Source organism: Rhinopithecus bieti, unplaced genomic scaffold (genome assembly GCF_001698545.2).
Source record: "Rhinopithecus bieti isolate Rb0 unplaced genomic scaffold, ASM169854v2 scaffold_18745, whole genome shotgun sequence".
Lineage (NCBI taxonomy): Eukaryota > Metazoa > Chordata > Mammalia > Primates > Cercopithecidae > Rhinopithecus > Rhinopithecus bieti.
Genome location: NW_016809332.1, coordinates 226,749 through 249,936, shown reverse-complemented (window position 1 = coordinate 249,936; position 23,188 = coordinate 226,749). Strand labels below are relative to the sequence as shown.

Below are 23,188 nucleotides of genomic sequence, written 5' to 3'. Positions count from 1 at the left end.
GTGGTGCATGCCTGTAGTCTTAGCTACTTTGGAGGCTGAGGTGGGAGGATGGCTTGAACCCAGGAGGTTGAGGCTGCAGTAAGCTATGGTTACGCCGCTGCACTCCAGCGTGGATGACAGACAGAGTGAGGCCCTGTCTCAAAAAACAAACAAACAAATAAATCAATAAAAAGAAAAATCCTCTGATCATCTCTGACCAAGGAGAAGTAAACAGCTATTCCCACCTTAGAAAGAAAGAAACCATCCACATATAGCTGGGCTCTTAATTTCACTATTAGCTGTACATGAAATATTCAATCACTAAACATTTATTGAAAGGTACCATGTTCTGAGATTTGTAAGTATCTATCTCATGGGTCTCCTTCATCAGCATAATGCATTATTTACCTGGGTTTTTGTTTTGTTTTCCTTTTCATGTGTTGCTTTTGTTTCTTGTTTTTTATTGGCCAAATTGAAAAGTAGAAAGTACACTACCGTTGTTTTGATATTAATTTATTTGATAACAATTAGGAGTAATATTTCTTAAGGTTTGTCTTCCGATTATATTTTTTTATGACTTGTCTCTTTTGACTCTTACTTGTTTATTTATTTATTTGAGACAGGTCTCGTTCCGTCACTCAGACTGGCATGCAGTGATGCAATCACAGCTCACTGCAGCCTCGACCTCCCAGGTTCAACCAATTCTCCTGCCTCAGCCTCCCAAGTAACTGGGACTACAGGTGATATCACCACACCCGGCTAATTTTTGTATTTTTTGTAGAGACAGCATCTGATCCTCAGGCTGGTGTTGAACTCTGGAGCTCAAGCAATTCACCCACCTTGGCCTCCCAAAGTGCTGTGACTACAGGAGTGAGCCACGGTGCCTGGTCTTTTGCCTATTTTTCTATTGGAGTATTAGTGTTCTTATTTGATTGCAATTGCTCTTTACACATAGAAAATCATTTGAGTTTTCCTAACAAGTATTATTTGCCAAATGTATTAGTTTTCTATGTCTGTGTAACAAATGAGCATGCACCCAGCATCTTAGAACAACATACATTTACCATCCACAGTTTCTATAGGTCAGAAGTCTGGCACTGCCTAATTGGATTCTTTGCTCAGGGTCTCATTGGGATGATGTCAAGGTGTTGGCTGGAAATCCAGTTCTTTTCTAGGGCTCAGGTCTTCTTCCAAGTTTACTGTCGTTTGCAGAGTTCGTTTCTCATAATTATAAGACTGGGCTTCCTACTTTCCTGCCAGTTCATGGCCAAGAACCACTCTCAGCAACTAGAGGCCACCCATAGTCCCTGGCCACATGGCTGCTGTATGCAGTTCACAACATGAGTGTTTGCTTTTTTCTGGGCCAGGCAGAGCATATCTTTTCAGCTTCCTCTATGTGATAGCAGGAGAAATCACTCTGCATTTAAAGAGTTTGCCTGATTAGGTCAGGCCCACCCAGCATCATCCTTATTTGTGTAACTTTGGCAAGTTTTCCTTTGTTGAAAATATGTTTATTTTTCTCATCTTAAGGCTGGAATAACAGTGTGTCTTATGGCGTAAAGACTGAATGAGACAATATATGCCCTCCAATAGTACTTTGTCCATGGTGAACATTTAACAATAACTGTTATTAATATAACCTGAATTACAAGGACCTCACTGACATTTTTACTCATTATTCTAGAGCTCACTCATCACAAAACAAGTATATTTCTTTTATAATTACTTTAGTAATATGCCATTTTGTTCCCAAAAGTATAACTTTAATAACTCAATTTATTTAAAAATTTTTATTTAAATGGAATTATAGTAGTAATTTTCTTGATATCACCTTACACTTTTGAACATTTTTAACTTCCAAATAGCTTTTAGAGCTTCATAACATTTCTATAAGCATCATAGGACAGATACCTCATTTAATAAATTAGGAAACGGGGTAATATAGATTTAGCGATTTGCTCATAGTAGAGTTAAGGCTTATAGGCTCTTAATCTAGTATCCATATAAATCAACCAAAACTCAAAAAATTATTGGGCAACTGTTATGTACCCAGCATTGTGGTAGGTACTTCAGAGGATAAAAATGTTTTTACTATCCATAACCAAAATAAATTTACTTTCTATTTGGGGAGAGAAGATTTTGTATTGTCTTTTGCATACTCTTGGCAGTTTTGCCCAGCCTTCAAAGCTCTCTCAGATCTGTCCAAGTCAACATTCTTTATTATTAATGTTCAATAAAAATTCATATTTCTAGCTTATCATTATTCCTATTATGGCATGAGTCAAGAAATTTTCTGAGGTTTAAAAAAACAATTCCTCAAATTACTTGAATGCACTTTGAAGGATGAAGTTTCTTAGGACTTAAAGAGAGGATGAAATGTGACTCATAGTATTCCCTTTCTTCTTTTGGAAACCAATAGGAGGAAGGTGTAGGAAAAACAGCCCTTAGTTTGCTCTGGAATGGAGGATACTTAGGTGTGACTTCACCACAGATGTAAGAGGCAAAATAAATATGAAGTTCCAGCTCAGCACACCTCTTCATACCAGTCTATTCTTGCTTCCTGGAAACCGAGACTCCTTACCTACATCTTGTCCTCAGCTCCTGTGATTTATGCCCCAGGAATTCCAAACTACTAATTGTCTCCAAATACACCCTCTTGCTTCCTGTCTTTAGGTTTCTGCATGTTAATATTTCCTGATTGGAATGCCCCTTAGAAAAGTAATTTTCTTAAATATTTTAAGGAGCTTACCATATCAAGAATGTAATCAAAACAATTTAAAAATATACAGAAAATATAAAATACATCACCATTCCCAGATAAACTTATAAAACAATTTATTACAGAGAGCAAAAGGCAAACAACAAAAAAAGACAAACAGTGGAATATGTTATGAGTAGTAATTCTTGTAAGAAAACTTACCTGGAACAGTGTGGCATGCAACTGGTAATACTAATAATGATGATTTATCAAATATTCTATATTAGGCACTGTGCTAAGTACTTCATATTTATTATCTCATTTAATATTCTGCCCCAAAAATGCAGTCAGTAACATTATGCACGTTTTTGAGATGAGGAAACTGATTATTAGATAGGTAAAGTCACACAGTAAGCAGCTAAAATGAAATTATATAACCCAGTATCTAGCTCCAGAGTATAAGCATTTACCAACTTTATAACTGTGGCCTCACATGTCTAAAAACAAATGTTCAGTGTATGAATAATAAACAGTGGGCACTTGTAATTTTATCACAAAGCATTAATATAATTTTGGAGGTATTATAATGATGCATTGCAGATAAGTCATTACTGGAATTCAGGAATGGAAACAATAACATGTTCAAATGAAACTAGTCTAACAGAGGCCATGGAAGGTAACATTTTTGCATTAGTAACATATGTCTCAATATGAAAATTCATACTTAAAGGTTGAAAGTCACATACACACAGATGCTCCTCAACTTACTATGGGGCGAACTCATGATAAACCCATTATAAAGTCGAATCATTAAGTCAAACCATTGTAAGTCAGGGTCCAACTGTAAATACACACACACACAGAGAGAGAGAGAGAGAGAGAGGGAGAGAGAAAGAGAGAGAAGCAGAGAGAGAGAAAATCATGCCTTATAGCTTATTAGTATACTCCATTATCTAATCTCCCTGGCATATGATAACTGCTAAATAAATGAAAACAGGCAAAAAGAATAAAGGCTAAAACAAAAAGAATCAAAATGATGAGATTAATGTACTACACGCAGCATTTCTAACATAGAGCAAAGACTCTTCATCTATTGGGGCATCTGCTGTCAGCTTAATTCCTCTAAAAGCAGAATGTCGCATAATTTGTGCCTTACTTTGATGAACACAATACAGTATGAGACTGATGAAGCAATGAGGGCAAACAATATTGTGTAGGTTTATTTCTGACCAAGAAGAAAGGAATTGTGAAGTAAAAGTGCCAGGAAATTTGATACAATATGGTAATCTGTAAAAGAACATAAAAAGAAAGCCAGATTCAAAAATGAATAAAAGAAATTGAAATGCATCATTAGGGGATAAATAGAAGTTTCAGTATTTAATTACAAAATTTCATCTGGATGAGATACAACTGCATTTCAACAGCAATTCATGTGGAAAAGATGAGAGATTATTACTTTCTTAGAAGGCTGGTGTAAAGTGACAAGGTAACATGGCTAACAAAAACAAAAACAACAAAACCTAACTCAAGTGAATCTTGAATCAAGAGAAAAATTTGGTCCAAAATAATTGGAATTAAAATGACAATCTCAAGTATGCCCTAATCAGAGAAAGTATTTATGAGAGCCCTTCAAAATGGTTTTATTAACAAGAGTTAAACGAGCTGGAAAAGTTTGATCTGAGTGTCTACTTTGTACCAAACATGTTTAAGTAGGTCACCACATAAAAGGAGAGACATGCATGCATATAAGTAGCTATCCTAAAATATGATAGTACTTTGTAAGATGCATGAGTCAAGAAGATGCATTATTTATTACTATGCTCTATGCCTTGTATCTCTGGGAACCAAAAAAGAAAGCAATCTGTTCTGCCTAGGGTTGGGAAGGCTTCATTACCACTGCCTTCAAAAAGCTGAAACAGTGTTTCTGAAGCTTAAGAACTCCTGAACTTCAGACACTATGCCCATGAACCAAGTGGGTGCATTCTAATTAGACAAGCAACACATTAAAGTTCAGCACAGGCGGCAAAAGCCTCATTTACCAGGACTTCTCCCTATGACATGAAATGTGCTCTAACGTTATTCTATTCTATTTCATTGGCTGGGTGCAGTAGCTCACACCTATATTCCCAGCACTTTGGGAGGCCGATGTGGGCGGATCACTATTTCATTAAACAACAACAACAACAACAAAAAAAAACTGGCCTATTAAAGGGATTTCTCAAGTCTAACTAAACTATGACGCACAATTTGAGAAGCACCACATTAAATTATCTCTAAAGCTTCTATTACCCTAACATTTAAAATTTCAATGTTCCAAGATATAAAATGCCATGAAGTAGAAAGAAACAGAACTACCCCTGGTGCTTCAGTGGATTGTTGCTTCATAAAAAGGTTAGTGTTGGCCGGGCGCGGTGGCTCAAGCCTGTAATCCCAGCACTTTGGGAGGCCGAGACGAGCGAATCACAAGGTCAGGAGATCGAGACCATCCTGGCTAACACGGTGAAACCCCGTCTCTACTAAAAAAAAAATACAAAAAACTAGCTGGGCGAGGTGGCGGGCGCCTGTAGTCCCAGCTACTCCGGAGGCTGAGGCAGGAGAATGGCGTAAACCCAGGAGGCGGAGCTTGCAGTGAGCTGAGATCCGGCCACTGCACTCCAGCCTGGGTGACAGAGCAAGACTCCGTCTCAAAAAAAAAAAAAAAAAAAGGTTTATTTTTTTTTTACCCTTTTAAAAAAAAAAAAAAAAAAAAGGTTAGTATTTCTTTTAGCCTTGATCAATATACAAAACAGTAAGAGTATGAATCATGTCAAATTTTACAGAAAATGTATATCTTATGGATGGTCTTTGTAATAAAATAGTGTTTTCCTTTTAATATAACAGATAGCATATGGTAGCCATTAGTCTTCATCAAATGCTAAATGTAGGTCTAAAGATTCAAGACAAAGGAAACCAGACTAGGCTATTACTAAATTTATTTTAACAGAAGTTCAGAATCAATTTTATAAATACAAAGACAACAATTTTTCCAAAAATTGGCCTTCATCTGATTCCTCAGGAAAACTCAAATAAACAAAGTCTGAACTGACATAACATTCAAATTAAAAATTCTGTAAAAAAGTCCACAATATTTGATAAAAACAGTCTATTTTTTTTGTACTGAATCTATTTCCATAGACATAGAAATGTGACAGGATCTATCTACTATTACGTCTCTGCACTATATTTCTTTCCCTTCTCTTATCTCACAAATGTGAACTAAGCAACTCTAATGCTAGGGTCAAGGCAACTGCTTCCAGCTCCAATATTAGCCCCATACTCCTACAAGTGGAGGATGACCTAGATTATTCAGAGACTCATTATAAATACTTGAAGCGTCTTTCAAGGGATATAGTCAATAAATCAAAAGAATGTCACATACCTGTGGTATCTTCCATGGACAACCATCAAAATGCAATGGACATGGTGATATCTGATAGAATTATATTTCTAATAAAATGTCTTTAATGTACTCAATCCTTTAAAATATTTAGACTATACAGCCTGAAAGGTGTATTTAGACTATACACCCTGCTGTTTTTGAGATTTCCAAATACTAAATGGGAAGTAAATGTGCTTTATCCTAGACTTCTTGTTAATTATCTTATATATCCGTAGACTTTTAACTTAATATTTTAAAGTAGGTTGCTATGGATTAAGTTTTGTCTCCACAAAATTCATATGCTGAAGCTCTAACCCTCAATATGACTATATCTGGGGATAGGGCCTGCAAGGTGGTGATAAAGGTTAAATGAGATCATACAGGCTGGACTTTATTCTGATAGGGCTGGTGCACTTGTAAGAAGAAGAATAAACACCAGAGTTCTCTCTCTTTCCATGTACATGCATTGAGGACAGGCCATGTGAGGACACAGCAAGGAAGTGTCTGTCTGCAACCCAAGGAGTGAGCCCTCACTAGACATTGACCCTGCTGGTATTTTGATCTTGGACTTTCCAGTTTCTGGACTGTGAGAAAATAAATTTTGGTTGTTTAAGCCACCCAGTTATAGTATAGTGCTATGGCAGTCCAAACAGGCTAATGCATAGGGCAGTGTAATTTTAGTTGAAGAAGCTACAAGAATATTTCTTGTTGCTAAGTTATCTTCAATGTACATGAGCCAATGTGATGCAACAAACAATAAACAGAACTTGTAAATAAGGGCTCTAAGTTCAACTCTCGGCACTCCCCTCACTAGTTATGGGACCTAATGCTCCCTGAGCTAATTTTCTTATCTGAAAAGTTAACATAATAACATATTTCTTTCCAGGTTATTGCAAGGATTAAATCTGATGATGTTTGTCTATTTGTTGAATCGTTCATTCATTCATCTAACAAATATCCATTACTAAGGATGAGAAAACTCACACATATACTGTATTACCCTTTAATTTATCAATCATTTGCTTGAGTTAAATCTTTTGTTCTTTAGTGAAATAAAATTTTACATGATGTCAAACAATCTATATGGAAAATATATAATAAGAAATACAGGCAATATAATACATGTATTGTAAATGTTCCTCAACTTACAATGATGTCCTGATAAACTCGTGAGTTGAAAATATTGTACATCAAAACTCATTTAATACACCTAATTACCAAACTTTATAGCTTACCCTAGTCTACTTTAAACATGCTCAGAATGTTTAGATTAGCCTACAGTTGGGCAAGATCATCTAAAGAAAAACATAATTTATAATAAACTGTTGGATACTTCATGTAATTTACTGAATACAGTATGCTGTATGGTGAATATTGGTTGCTTATCTTTGTAATCATGTGGTTGACTGGGAGCTGCAGCTTGCTGCCACTGCCCAGCATAATGAGGGTATATTGTACCACAAATTGCTAGCCTGGGAAAAGATCAAAATTCAAAATTTGAAGCATGGTTTCTAGTGAATGGATATTGCTTTTGTATTATCATAAAGTAAAATATCTTAAGTCAAAACATCATTAAACTGAGGATCATCTGTATGTGTGTATATGTATATATGTATATGTATTCATACCTTCACACATCTATAGAATCTTACCTCTTTGCTTTCTTCCAGATCCGATTCACTACTAAAGTCTTCCGTGTTTAAATTTTCAAAGTCAGATTCTCCTACAGCAATTGGTACAGTCACAGTAAGACTGGGATTGTTTATGAATGACATGTAATCACTTTCATCAATAATGTACTTTTCAACACTGCTGCCAGTTCCTATACCACTTGTAGTTCCATTTACATCTTTAAGATAGTCAAGATCTTTCCCAATTTCTGTTGTATGATTGGACATACAACTGTCTTTCTTGTTGTTTAGATCATCAAGTGGTTTAATTTCATCTAAAATCTTTTGTTTCCTAATGAAGGACTGTTGAATAAATTCATATATTTTTCTTTTCACATAAGCTACTCCTTTGTGCATCCTATCCACAGCAATTTGGAGATTGTTCATTTCATTATCATCATCAGTGGCTGCAAGGTTGTCTGCACTAAATGAGCTCAGAAGCAAGGCCAGAAAGAGATTCAGGACCTTTAAAACAACAAAAACATGATTATAATTTTACACCAATGTAGGGAAGAGCAGATTACAATCACTTATTCTTTTAGGTGTGGAAGAAACTCTAAGTTCTAAAACTTGATGAGAAGGAAACACCACAGCATAGTGATTAGAAGATGGGTGATCTGAATTTGTGACTGGCTCAATAGCAGCACATCCTTGGACAAAGACATGATTTCTATTGCTCTCAAGTTCTCCCATTTGTAAAGTGAAATTGAATGCGCTAATCTAAGGTTTTGCTAACTCTAAAATTTATGAGTAAAAGAAGACAGGTTTATATAGGTACTATACAAGAATTCTTAAAAATCACTAATGTTTCCAATTATGCATGTAAATGCATTCTATAATTTTTTGATAAACAAAGATATTAAATTGGATATTAATTGAAAAATAACTATTATGACTCAGAATGAAGATCAGGAGCTTAACATAGGCATTGACACTTGTTTTCTTAATCTATTATATTTCTCATACTTCATTGTTGACTAAGTAGAGATGTTTATGAATAATCTCTCATATTTCCATGAGACTGGCACATGAATGTACATACCTTTAGAATATTTTATATATTTCTATACTATAAACAGTAACACTCCAAATTTAAGAGAGATAAAGATTGATCAGTTACTCTATTAGAGTAATTTCAGGCGTCATTAGCTATTCGAGAACTGACAAACTCAGGTTAGCTAGTACATCTGCCATATGACATAGAGTGATTGAATATCATATGCTACAATGAGGCAAAGAAATGGCACAATCATTATGAACACTTAAAGACACCACTTTTTAGTCCTGATCTGGATGGTAATTTTGCTCTTTCTCTCTCCACTATTTTTAGACTTCTCTCTTCCTTGGCTCCAAATTTATAAAATGGTCCCAGCACATCCTTTTAGGCTTGTCTTCAATATTATACTCTACTGTAATTCACATAAAAATGTGGTGAAGTGACTGACGAAATAGAATTTGGTATAAAAAATGTAGGGGCACTGCTATATTGCTGTGTTGTTAAAGTGATAATATATCCAAGGTAATGGACTTTTAAACTAATAATCATAGTTTGTTTTTCTTTTTGACAGAACAGTCACCATTCCATTATACTCTTAACATATTTCTGAAATGCGTATCTTAAGTGGGTACATACCACTAGGTTTCCAATCACCATGACCATCATGAAGACAGTAAGGCACATGGCTTGACCAGCAACCTCCATACAGTCCCACATGGTCTCTATCCACTCCCCACACAGCACGCGGAACACAATCAGGAAGGAGTGGAAGAAGTCATTCATGTGCCAGCGTGGGAGTTGACAATCACTGGCAATCTTGCAGACACAATCTTTGTAGCTTTTACCAAAGAGCTGCATGCCAACCACGGCAAAAATGAAGACGATGATGGCCAACACAAGGGTTAAATTTCCCAGAGCCCCCACGGAATTGCCAATAATCTTTATTAGCATATTTAACGTTGGCCAAGATTTTGCCAACTTGAAAACTCGCAGCTGGAAAATAAAATATTAATATATATTTGTATGATTCTTAAAAGCATTATATGTATTGAGCTTTACCTAGAAATGGTAATTAGAATTCAATATCTTACAATATCTGATCTGCCCTAACTCTCTCAGGCTCATGGCTAATTTTTGGACTCCCTAGGAAAAGCTGGATTTTCCATATTTTGACCATGTAGATCATTTTCTCTGACAGTGAATTATTTTTCTTTCCTTTTCTTTTTTTTTCTTTTGTCACCCAGGCGGGAGTGCAGAGGGAGTGATCTCAGCTCACTGCAACCTACGCCTCCCAGGTTAAAGTGATCCTCCTGCCCCAACCTCCCAAGTAGCTGGGACTACAGGCACGTGCCACCACACCTGGTTAAATATATACATATATACACGTATATGTGTGTGTATAGATATAAATATATACATATGTATAGATACAAATATATACATATGTATAGATACAAATATATACATATATAGATACATACATACATATATATGCATATATACGTGTATATATGTATATATTTACATATATATACTAGAGACGGAGTTTCACCATGTTGGCCAGGCTGGTCTCGAACTCCTGACCTCAAGTGATCCACCTGACTCAGTCTCCCAAAGTGCTAGGATTACAGGCGTGAGCCACCAAGCCAGGCCTCTTATAGTGAATTTTTAATGAGTACTTGGAATCCAACTCTTCTTAATTTGTTTTATAAAGGTGGTTCTAAGACCGGACATTATAATATTAACATCTGAATCTGAAATATCTCTGCTGAAAGATATTAATTTGCCAATAGTGTGCAAAGTAACATCATACTGAGCCCTGATATAAGTAGAGAAAAATGTTCATTATTCATTAATATTCCTTAGGGGTATTCACGTAGCTACATGCACCTGCACTGAAAAACTTGGAATATTTCCTATGATTCTACAATTATTTTCCTGACTTGTAAGGATATATATGTAAATTAATGGCCATGTTTAGTAATCCTACAGACTTTCTCTCCTTTGACTTTTGCAGGACGCATATTTTCAAGAGACAGAATTAGAGAAAGTTTCTGCATGAACATCTTACATCAGATTTTCATCCACTGCTACAAAGGGCTATATATATTTTCAAGTTGCTATTAAAAGGTGATGCATTTTCATTAAAAATATTTTCTTAGGTCTAGAAATATTAACCGTGGTAGTCTCTAGAAGCAGTACTTAATGAAAACAGCAACTGAGTAATACATTAACCTTTACATAACTATGTTCTTTGAAATAAAGGTTTTTGTAAATAATTGAGAATTTTTTTTCCACATAGGAAAAGTTTTTGACAATGGAAATGTTACAGAAAAACTTAGAATGCTAAGGGTTGTGTGGCAAAAAAACTATGACATTGCTATGCAAGAACCCTGATGGTTAGAAAGGTTTCTGTGCTTTTTTATTTTTATTTTTATTTATTTATTTTTTTTTACCAATCGAAATGAACGGAGAACAGATAATCCTTCCACATTGGCGAGTCCAAGTTCTACCAGGCTAAGCGTCACAATAAAACCATCAAAGATATTCCAGCCTTCTTGGAAATAATAGTAAGGATCCATGGCAATAATTTTCAGAAACATTTCTGCTGTAAAGATCCCAGTGAAAACCTAAGATCAAAACAAAATTACTCTAATTCCACCAGATAATGATAATGTACATGACATAAGATTTGCCCTTAGAACATAATGCTTATGCTATTTTCCCACAGTGATTCTATTACTAACTTAAATTTGTATGGAAATTTGTAGTTGATGAAAGACTCTCATATACATTATTTAATTTTATCCTTGTGGAAACGCTAAGTAGATAATGCAGACACAATTATTACTCTACAGATAAGGAAACTAAGGTCTTCAGATGGGTGAAATGACTTGCTTGATATTATGCAGCAAGAAAATGGCAAAACTAAGATATCAGTACAAGTCATCTTTTTTTTTTTTTTTTTTTTTCAGATCGAGTGTCACTCTGTCGCCCCGTCTGGAGTGCAGTGGCGCGATCTCGGCTCACTGCAAGCTCCGCCTCCTGGGTTCACGCCATTCTCCTGCCTCAGCCTCCTGAGTAGCTGGGACTACAGGCGCCTGCCACCATACCCGGCTAATTTTTTGTATTTTTAGTAGAGACAGGGTTTCACTGTGTTAGCCAGGATGGTCTCGATCTCCTGACGTTGTGATCCACCCGCCTCGGCCTCCCAAAGTGCTGGAATTACAGGCGTGAGCCACCGCGCCCGGCCCAAGTCATCTATTTTTAACAGTGCTCTTTCCATTATACCAAACTACCTTTTTCTCCAGATTTCATATAACACAAGTACTGACAACATTTTGCCATGAGCAGTTTTATTTCTCTATAAGCTTATTCCTATTTCCCTCAAATCAGAGTTATACATTCTTATCTGTTATTATACTAGGTGCATGTCATTCTTTGTTATGCACATGAAAAAATAAATTTACTTCTGTAGCATAAATAGTAGAACTTCAAAAATATAACTAATAAAATGTCAGTTGTTACATATGATGTTTCTGCTTTCTACCATCAAAAATCCTAAACTTCAAACCAAATATTATGGAAAATGCATATATTACCTTAGATAGCTCTTTCCTTCAGCAAATAAAAGCTAATATTCCTAAGTTGAGTTGACTGGCAAACATTTTAATAATTTATGTTTTGAAGCACAAAAGGAAAATTAAGTGGCAACCTTCACCAAAAATGACCTTCGTAATCATATAATACACAAAATGTACTGGAGGTTTTAAATAGATCATGGTTTTGATATGGAATAGATGGATAAACAATACATGTATGTACTACTTAGATCCTGGAAGAATAAAAGCTGGAGACATTTTTGAGTTGTTAAATTATTTCTTGCAATGATGATGACTAAGAAGGATAAAAGAGATCCACAATTTTATTTTAACCTTCTACAGTAAGGGAAATTGTAATAATATCTCAAAAAGTGTGTTCTTAAACTATGAGCTACTTCTGGATCTTGAAAAGTTATAAATATTGCTGTTGACTTTTCAAGTAGTGCTGTAGGCCTATGCCTTTTTCAGTTTTTGTGAGCACATTAAGGTCATTATTTTTGGCAAAAAGTAGAGTATAGCCAGCTAGATATAATTGGCATTTTGCAGGGGCCAGGAAGCATGAAGGGTGGTTGAAAGACTGCTATACACAATTAAATGTAAACAGTTTCTCAAGCAGAAAATTTGAAGACTAAACACATTTACCTTCCAATATGCTTACCAAATTTCCTACTGTAAGCACATTATTGAAATGGTCCGTCATTGGATAGTGCTCCATGGCCATGAAAAGGGTATTTAAGACAATACAGATGGTGATGGCCAGGTCAACAAATGGGTCCATCACGACCAGGTTGACAACATGTTTCACTTTTAACCAATATGGAGAACAGTCCCAGATTAAGAATATGTTGGAAAATTTATACCAACAGGGCGGACATTTCTGCCTGGATTCTTCAAGTTCTAAATTAAAAAAAAAAAAAAAAAAGAACCATCAAAAGGTATATTTTATGCACATGCATTTATTTCATATCCACTAAACTTATTTTTAGTAATCAGCACATTTTTGTTACAGAGGCAACCTTTTTTGTACTTGTTAAAAAAAATTACAGAGTTTACTCTAAACCTCCCAAGGATATTTCATCAGACATACACATAGAGCCCAGGTAACAATGGGTAGTTTTTTGCCTTATGCACTGACATTGTGGCTCAGTGCTTGGCCTCAAGTTATGTGGGTGGTCTTTCACATGAAGTCTCGATGGGAACATGGTTTAGGGTGGTGTAGATACTGTGTGCAACCCTATGTGAATGACTCTACATTGTCAACCTCAGACTATGAGAGCTAGAATAGGGATTGATGTGACCCAAGAATCATCATTTTAACTTGTTTTTATTTAGTGAAAATGACCTGCTGTTCCTCTACAATCTTGAGAGTACTTAGGATGAGGCTGAAAAGGGCTGTACTGCTGAAGTCTTAAACTAATGGAACAAAAAGAGGGTCACTGTGACTAATGAGATTAGAAACCCCTAACAGAAATGCTTTATTCTGCATTTTCAAAGAGTTGCCACACGGTTAGGAAAACATTCTTAGTCCCAGTATCACTGAGTTTAAAATAAATTGTTAAGGCTTCTGGAATATCTGAGTAGATATAACAAATAACAGTTCTTGAATTAGACTTACTGTCTTTTCATCAGAATGCACTATTTCCAACTCACAAATATATTTATTTGAAATGAGACAATAGAAGTTTAGTGAAAATAATTGAAACAAAAATAGAATTTGTTACCAACCTTCCACTGTATTTGTTAGAATGCTGGCTATACTCATTGCTCGTTGCCTTTGGGAAGGATCTTCTAGAAAGTCCATGGAAACATGGAAAGAACTTGACCTTCTCTTTCTCATTTCCGTTTCAGTGGTTGTTCCCTGTAAAAAAAAAAAAAAAAAAAAAAAAGAAAAAAAATGCTAATGCGTTAAATGATTAATTTGAGCAATATGACAAGCAAACAACCAAGTGGTGACACAGTGAATTTCATGAAACACATGCATCATGCACTTTCATATTCAATTGGTGATGGCAGATATTTCTGACTTATTGTATCATTAGCCTGGAATGTTCAAACTGTTAACCATTTAGTCATACAGCAAAACCCAAGATTTTAACTTCCTGATTTCATAATTTTATAAAATACAAAACAATTTTAATATAGTTGATAAAACTCTTAAGAGATATATTTAACAGTTATTACCCTTATTTCTGAACTAATAGTAAAAGCCTAGTAACTTAAAAGTCCTACAAGTGATCAAGGCACTTGGTTTTTGAGAAGGTAGCTATTTAATTTTAAGGAAGTATCAATAATTGCAACACACTTAGCTGCCATCTTATTTTCTGGACACAAGATGTAGATGGTCATTGACAACACAAACTCTATGTTGAAAAGAACACACACATGCTGCATGGACAACAGTTTCATCCAGGGTACCAAAGCAATAAGTCATCTAATTCTGACTTAGTCATGCCTCCTCATGCTGATATATTTCCAAGTGAGTAAACAGTCTAAGAAGAGGCAGCATCTGTTTAGAAATTCCTCATCTGGGTGTGCATCCACAAACACATAGCATAGCTTTTTACACAGACAATTATTTTATCTGTCTGTATTAATAATGTATTTGTGTCTCTTCATTTAGATTAATTTTGAGAAGACCTATATCAGCATTTTTTTAGTAAGAAAAATATGAGTACTAGGAGTATTAAGGTAACAATGAAGCTATCTACTTAAGCACAGTGTTTTTGAAAATCTAAACTAAAGCAGAGATATATTGAAGAATCCGTTGGAAAGATTTATTATACACCCTTGACACTTAAACATGGGATCATTCATTTACTTTTATATCAGAGCCTTAGAGGATGTCCTGCTATCTAAATTCAGTGTGGGTATATAGCAAATCCTCCAACTGGAGGCAGTAATTATTGTGTCTAATTAATCCTTAGCACTTTCAGTAAGTAAATGCATTCAGGTTTGTGCAGGAGACTGTTAAGGTTTTAAGTTTTAGTTGGTTAGTCTATTAAAGATATTACAAGATGCAGGTGCATTCACAGCGTGACCAACCAGGAATCATTCTCAAGGTTGCCGTTCTGTAGAAACACTGGCTGGTGCAGCAACAATGGGCCAGCCATGCCTGAACTATTTAAAACTTCCTTACATTGTCATCAGTAGCTGGCTTATCTATTATCACCTCTGGCAGAAGCTGTCCAACAGGCGATGTAGGAACTGAAGGTCCACCAACCAAGGAAACCACACCATTGCAATCCACAGTGCTGTGCATCTTCCCATTCGCTGGAAACACTGCCAGCATCCGGGATGACCTACTGGTCTGACTCAGGTTGCTGTTGCGTCGCTCTCCGTGTCGTCGGGGCACAAACAAGGAATCTCTACGGCTCTCGTTATCCTCAAAGGTGCTGTGCTCATCATCTGCAAAGTCATTCTCAGATCCCACATCCTTTGCTCGCCCTCTAAAGCTGAAAAGGCTTGTTCTGCTATTTCGCCTTGGTGAAAATAGGGAGCCACGGATGCTCAACAAAGACTAGAAGTTTGAAACAGCAAACAAATAAAGCCATATTAATATGGTCCTCTGAATGTGATTTCATTTTGCAAGATTAGGTAGAAGAAGATTTCAGCATTCATAACAGAATATGGCTCATTCCTTTTGATTATCATTCTCATTTTATGTGCATTCACATTAAATTAAATTACCTTGATAAAAGGTTTCTAGCCCTTGGGATTAAAGAATGAGGAGATAGATTGCAACCTTAATATATTGAAACACACACACACACACACACACATACACACACACACAAACACACACACCCTGAACCACCATTTCTCAAGTTCAAAGGGAAATATCCTCGGAATATGGCAATGGACATGGTAAACATTCAGTGAACACTGGCACCATGACCTTAACAAGGCCACCTTGGTTTTCATGGATCTTGTCTTTCAAAAAATTTCAATACTCCTCACGATTTAGTTTACTCCACCTTTCTAAAATCACTTTAATTATTAATTCTTCTTCACCTATAAGGCATCATATTTTTGGAACTCGAAGTTCATACTTCTGAAATTCAGAGCCATGTGCCTTTTGATCAAGTGTACCATGACTAATATTTTCAGAAGCATGTGTGGTGACTTATAAAGAAGTTACGAGGAAAAACAACAAAAAATCTTAAAATAACCTAAGGACATTCCTGATCAACAATCCCCAGTTCCACATTTTTTTTTCTTAAAAGTGCTGAGGAGCAAAAAGATTGAATGTCATTAGTTGTAGACAAATATCGGTGGACAGTATCAGAATGACAATCCAGTTCTCCTGACTGTCAACTTGGTGTTATCTTAACTACACTGAGCTGTAGACTTACATATCTGTGGAGTAAAATTTTCGCGTAACTATGTGCAGAAGGGATAGGTTTAAATATAGCACAACAGTGGTCGATTCAATTGATAAAAATTCCTAAGTCCATTTTCTAATTCTCCCCCTCTCTCCCATGTTTTAATTTTCAACCGTGCATCAGTAAACTCAGCAGTGCCATACCTGGTGTGGGGAAGAGTACCTCTTTTCATAAGTCAACCGGTTCCCTTCAATGGAGAAGCGAAAACCTTTCCTCCTGATGCTGTCCTCAGATTCAGATTTATGGAACTCATCCTCATCTTTCTCTTCCCCACCAGACTGCTCTTTCTGTTTTCTTTTCTTCCTCCGATTTCTTCTTTCCTTAGCACTCTTGGAACTCAACTTAGAGGCTTCAGATGAGCTGTCTGAGAGCCTGCCTGCTGCACTGGGCTCTCTGGAATGTTCTGAGGCAGTTGCCGTTGCTGCCTGCTACATTGAAGAGAAATAGTTTTAACATACCACCTGAAAAGACTGTATCTTTCTCTGAAAGGGCTGAAGTATTTGCATGGCATTTAAAAAATATATTGAGCTGACTGAGGATCATCTCACAGAGAAGATTCTCTGCAAGTATAAGAGGAGATTTTTTTTTTTTTCCACCTAATGAAGGCTTTCAGAGATAATCTGCTTTTCTCCATGGTAACATTTATGATGTCTGTGTTAATGCCCCACAAACCACATATTCAAAAATATCCATCAGGTATCAACAAGAACATAAATTCATTACTTTTTGGATTTGATTTACTTTAAAAATTGCTATTTAATTAGTGTTGTTTTCTTTTCTCTGAAAAAGAAACAGTATAGAAGAAAAGCTGATGAATGACTTGAAGTCCTATCTTCAGGCAGAGGAATGGGATAAGGACGTGAGGTCCTTTCTCTAGTTACTGAAATTGGTTTGTCCAATACCCTCAAAATATCATTAATCATATTTATGGACAGTTATAAAATCCCTTTCTCACCCATCCACAATATCCAGAAAAATGGAGAAGGGAGAATCAATAGTTTCTGCTGAGCAAGATAAGACATCCAGTTTTCCAAAAACTGTCCCCACCATCTTTCAATCAGTACTGGTTCTTAAGGGACATGTGGGCATGGAATAATACACTGCTTTTTGATTATAGCTTGTACTGGTATTAAGTTGACACTTTTTAATTATTATCATTGTTCCCAGGGTAACCTCAATAAATTATTTACTCTTGCATATAAATTAATATTTCTGAAACAACTTTCTTCTTTAGTAAAGACATTAAGTTTGTTGGCTAAACAGAAAGATGAGAGTTAGGAGAGGCATTTTATGATTTATCACACTGTGAGGTCTAACACTTCACTATAAAACCAAATAATCCTTTTTAGATGGTCAAGCTCTGTAAGATCGGTGACATTCATATGTCTATTGGATGCTGCTATATCAGAGATCGTTGTATTATTTGATCACTTCCTTACAAAGGAAATAAAGCACCCATGTTAAAAGCCAACATATTTTTAGTTAAAGAAAAAAGGAGACTATGTTTAAGAACTAGAGGAGCAACTCTTCATATGATAACCAATAATTTCTTGTTCTAAGAGAAGATGATTTCCTCCTAATGTCAGTCTACTCATTGAATAAAAGTCTCTCACTTGAAAATACTCCAAAATAACATTTTCCCTTTGCTTTGAGAATCTTAAGATGATTAAAATAACATGAGAGAGTTCTATTGTGGTTATTATTATATACATCTTAAAATAAATAAACAAAATAATTAAACTAAGTAAAAGTAAATGGATGATCAAAATATAGAAATCATTACTAATTCCTCATATAACCACCTGCCTTTAGGTACTCACTTTCTCTTCAATATTTTTGCAGCAATCAGAACAATAAAAGGTCAGTGCCATGAGACAGGGCATCTTTACCTGAGCGGCCTCCTGTTGCTTTTTAAGCTGTTCGATCATCTGCTGAAATTCGGCCTCTTTCTGTTCTGCTTCTTCCAAGGTGGCCTGATTCTGTTCCTCATAGGCCATGGCCACCACAGCCAGGATCAAATTTATTAGGTAGAATGAGCCCAAGAAAATGACCAACACAAAAAATATCATGTATGTTTTCCCAGCAGCACGTAATGTCTGCAAACAAAAATATCAGAATTATTTCTCAATATTATTTCACTAAGTGGTGGCTTCAACTTTCAGTTTACTTGTGTGTCTAGCAAAACTCAGATGTAAATAGTAATTATGCTGGTCACAGCACACTGTACTTTTTTTGATTCTTTGTTTAACTTCAGCTTCTTCCTTCTCTCCTAGCTGATGCGTTCGCACTATGATCTCTAGGCAAGAATTTTTGTATTCACCAAGAATGAAACAGTCAGTAAAATGCCATGGAGTCCTCCATTAAAGATCTGAGCCTTTAGGAAAGTCAAGGAAGACAATAAAGTTATCTTTCTATATCTGCTTCTTCATTTTCATTACCTCCCACCTGAGAGATAATATTTGAGGGGGTAGATAAGACTGAAGGGAGAATGTGCTTTCTGTTGAGTACAATCTGTGTCTGAGAAGGGTAGAGAACAGGTTTTGAGTCAAGAAGAAATGGAAGACAATTGTAATCCTTGGCATCACTCTGCTCAATATGTGTTATAATCAATAGGATAGAGAAACTCAAGTCTCGTTTCAAGTTCTGCTCTTTCTACTATATTATCCTCTGGTTTTAATTTCATAACTCAATTGGTTTTCTTGTATACTTTTACTTAAATGGAGAGTGTAGCTCTTTAGTGTCTCACCAGTTGATAAAGATTTTCCCAGAAGTCCTGAGTCATTAGTCGAAACAAGGACAAAAAAGCCCAGCTGAAGGTATCAAAGCTTGTGTAGCCATAATTGGGATTTCTACCAGCTTTCACACACATATATCCCTCTGGACATTGGCTGCAAGTGGGGCAAAATAAAGTATTACAAGTGGTTCTGCTGCCTTTTTACTCTGATGCTACGCTAAAATATTGTCTAGCCAGAAATATTTGCTATTTCAAAATAAAAGTTTGATAAAGAAGTAACTAATCTATTTCCCAACTTTTGACTGCATATAGCCTTATTAGCTACTTGGTGTCATCATTAAAATATGGTGCAGCATTTCTAATAATATTTTACAAAATAACTTTTGTTGATAATTTGCAATTTCAACATCTCCACTTCATTTCTACTATGGAGTCTCCAGAGTTTATAGCTCAATATACTTATCTAAAAAAAAACAGTACTGTTATTACTATTACCCTAAAAAGGTAGGAACAGGATTACTCCTCTTTTTGCTGTTATATACAGTGGATGTTTAAGAGATATTTTTCTCTTTTTTTATACTTTTATTTGAAGTTCAGGAGCACGTACATGTGCAGATTTTTTATATAGGTAAATGTGTGTCATGGGGGTTTGTTGTGTAGATTATTTCATCACCGAGGTATTAAGCCTAGTACTCACTAGTTATTGTTCCTGATCCTCTCCCTCTTCCCACTTTCCACACTCTAGTAGGCCCTAGTGTGTGCTGTTCTTTATATGTGTCCATGTGTTCTCATCATTTAGCTCCCGCTTATAAGTGAGGACAGGAGGTACTTAGTTTTCTGTTCCTGCAAAAATAGTTTGCTAAGGATAATGGCCTCCAGTTCCATCCATATCCCTGCAAAGGACATGATCGAATTATTTTTTATGGCTGCATTGCATCCCATAGTGTATATGTACCACATTTTCCTTATCCAGCCTATCACTGATGGGCATTTAGGTTGATTCCATGTTCTTGCTATTGTGAATAGGGCTGCAATGAACATACGTGTACATGTGTCTAAAAGTATTACTTCTTGTTTTAGAAAACATAAATCTTACCTAATATTTAAATAATCTCATACTTTATCAAAAACCTTACATATAGCAAATTAATGTCAATAAAATTAGTTGGCTGTTATCTTCAGTTTCTATAAAAAGAGAGAAAAGATACACATATGTATGTGTACACAGAAAGATACACAGATACACACAAATTATTGACTTACCCTGCATCAGAGCTATTTCCACATAGTAGTGCATCTAAAAAACCCTCCAGGAAATAATGATATCCTGTTTGAAAAAAGAAAGTCATATGATGAACATTTGCATTGTTAAAAACACCAAAATGAGAACAGGAAGGTCAGGTTCTTCTTTTAAGTTTGTTGAGTAATTTTAAACATACAATTCATTCAAAGGCACAAGTATTTGTCTCTTCTCCCTCCAAATTCTAGATATTCTATCTAGATACTTTACAGTGCAAAGTATTTCTTCATTATGAAGGAATGGCATTAGATTAGATACAGTGCAAAGATACTTTACATTAGATACTTTATAGTGCAAAGTATTTGCATTAGATACTTTACAGTGCAAAGTATTTCTTCATTATGAATGTAAATTTAGTGATAATGACAGGTACTAACACAAATTTCAAAAAGGTATTAGCATTTGTCCACCACTCTCATGAAAAAATATTCATTCAGTAAAAATAGACAGGAATGACAGGAATTCATTTTCTCAAAACAGCCACATATTTCAAAATAAAAGAATAGTATATTTTCTGGTCCTCTCTCCTATATTTTTAACACTATACATTTTAATAATTAAGTATAACTTATATTCTCACAGTTTCCAGAATATAGGCAACTTATAGTAAAATATGCATAAACCAGATCAACAACTGAAATGAAAGCAATTTTAAAAAGTCTTAAGTACTAAAGCTAAAATAATGACTATAGGTGAACAGAACATTATCTCAAAGATTCCCGTTTCTTGCAAACTCCTTTGCATCTTGCAACATCCAGTTCTTCTGTAACTTTTTCCTTGATATTTTCAACTTTCTTTCCACTAAATGTTGTCAGAATTAAGAACTCTCCTCATTGTGCTACCAGTAACACATATATACTTGAATTATTCTTATAGTGACACTCGTATATGATAATTATTTATTTACAAGTATTCCTCTTAGAAAGTCATGATCATTAATTACTTCTATATTAGTGTTTGTTTGAGACTGGGTAGGCTTTCTGTAAAGTTTGCTGAATGAATAAGTAAATAAAAGACAAAAAGAGGAAAACATGAAATTAAACAATCAATGTTGGATTTTTGTAAGAAGATATATTTTCTAGATGTTAAGTTTTCTGAGGAATTTACTCCATGCATAGTTCTGTACAGTACACAGAACCACATAAGGAAAAATATCATTTTTGTTTCTAATATTCTGACTTATTTGAACCTAGACAGGAAAGTTGACATAGTATTTTCTAACTTTCAATTAAAATTAAACAAAGAGAAACAAAGAGAAAGGACTATAATAGTTTATGGATGAATTTTTGGTATCTCATATTTATAAATGAAGTTTTGCTCATTAAATTCATGATCTAACCTTAATGATCAGCCTTAACCTGAGGAAAATATAATTTTTCAGTTATAATATTTATCCTTAAATTTAATAAACTTAATTCTCTATTACTTTCAAAAATGAACCACTTTATTTATATTTGCATTTGGTTTAAAATAAGAATCATAGATGTTTAGACCTCAGATATTATTTATTTTTTCACTTTGAGTATTGGAAAAATGCAGTCCAATAAATTTTCCCTAGAGAGAATAAATCCTAAATAACCCTCATAGTCAGTATTTTGAACTTAGATAAAACAAACAACAGATTTCAGGGAGCTGGTGATTGAAGTTGACCTACTGGCATCATGTCAAGTGAATAAGGAACACGGGTGTATTGCTCAGATATTGTTCTTAATCTAAAGATTAACAACTAAAGATTTAAAACTAAATCTAAAGATTTTCAGCTGTTTGTAAATTATGTATTAGCATATCACTGAATGTCATGGAAGAGTTCATTTGTATCAACCCAAGGTATTTTCCAGATTTATAACTATAAGGAGACACTGATTAGTATTTGCTTTTTAAACTATTCTATCATTACTTTAATAAATATCGAACAACTAGTAACTTTCTGCAATTAATTCTGTTTGTTCCACACAATCAGTCACTGAAGTTTTCTTTTTTTCCAAAATATTATTCATCACCTGAAAATAATAAAGATATACTATATTCAAGAACATCTAAAAATCTAAGTTGTATAGGTTTAATGTTTTCCTTAAAAGGACTTTTCCTTTTCTTATTAATCATGTTCTAACTCTCCTTGCTTTTGAAATATCACTACTAGCAGATTCTAAAATTAAAGAGAGAGGAAACTTACACACTTTTTATTGTCACTTTCAAAAGAGAAAGGATATTAGCACAATTATTACTACTTCTGAGACAGAGTCTTACTCTGTCACCCATGCTGGAGTTCAGTAGCATGATCATGGCTCACTGCAGTCTTGACCTCCCAGGTTCAAGTGATCTTCCTATCTCAGAAGATCTTAGTAGCTGAGACTATAGGTAAATGCCACCACACCCAACTCATTAAAAAAAAGTGTGTATATATATAT

General features: G+C 35.0%; 1 protein-coding gene across 1 annotated transcript in view; it reads right to left on the bottom strand.

Annotated features, from left to right (window-relative positions):
- Nucleotides 1–23,188, bottom strand: part of LOC108540251 (sodium channel protein type 1 subunit alpha-like) — a 63,380-nt gene that overhangs the window by 34,351 nt on the left and 5,841 nt on the right. The window contains 10 exon segments of the mRNA XM_017889191.1: nt 7,748–8,230; nt 9,399–9,755; nt 11,219–11,392; nt 13,023–13,261; nt 14,090–14,222; nt 15,501–15,881; nt 16,890–17,174; nt 18,636–18,842; nt 19,493–19,634; nt 20,744–20,807. Coding sequence (XP_017744680.1) covers nt 7,748–8,230; nt 9,399–9,755; nt 11,219–11,392; nt 13,023–13,261; nt 14,090–14,222; nt 15,501–15,881; nt 16,890–17,174; nt 18,636–18,842; nt 19,493–19,634; nt 20,744–20,807 — 2,465 coding nt within the window.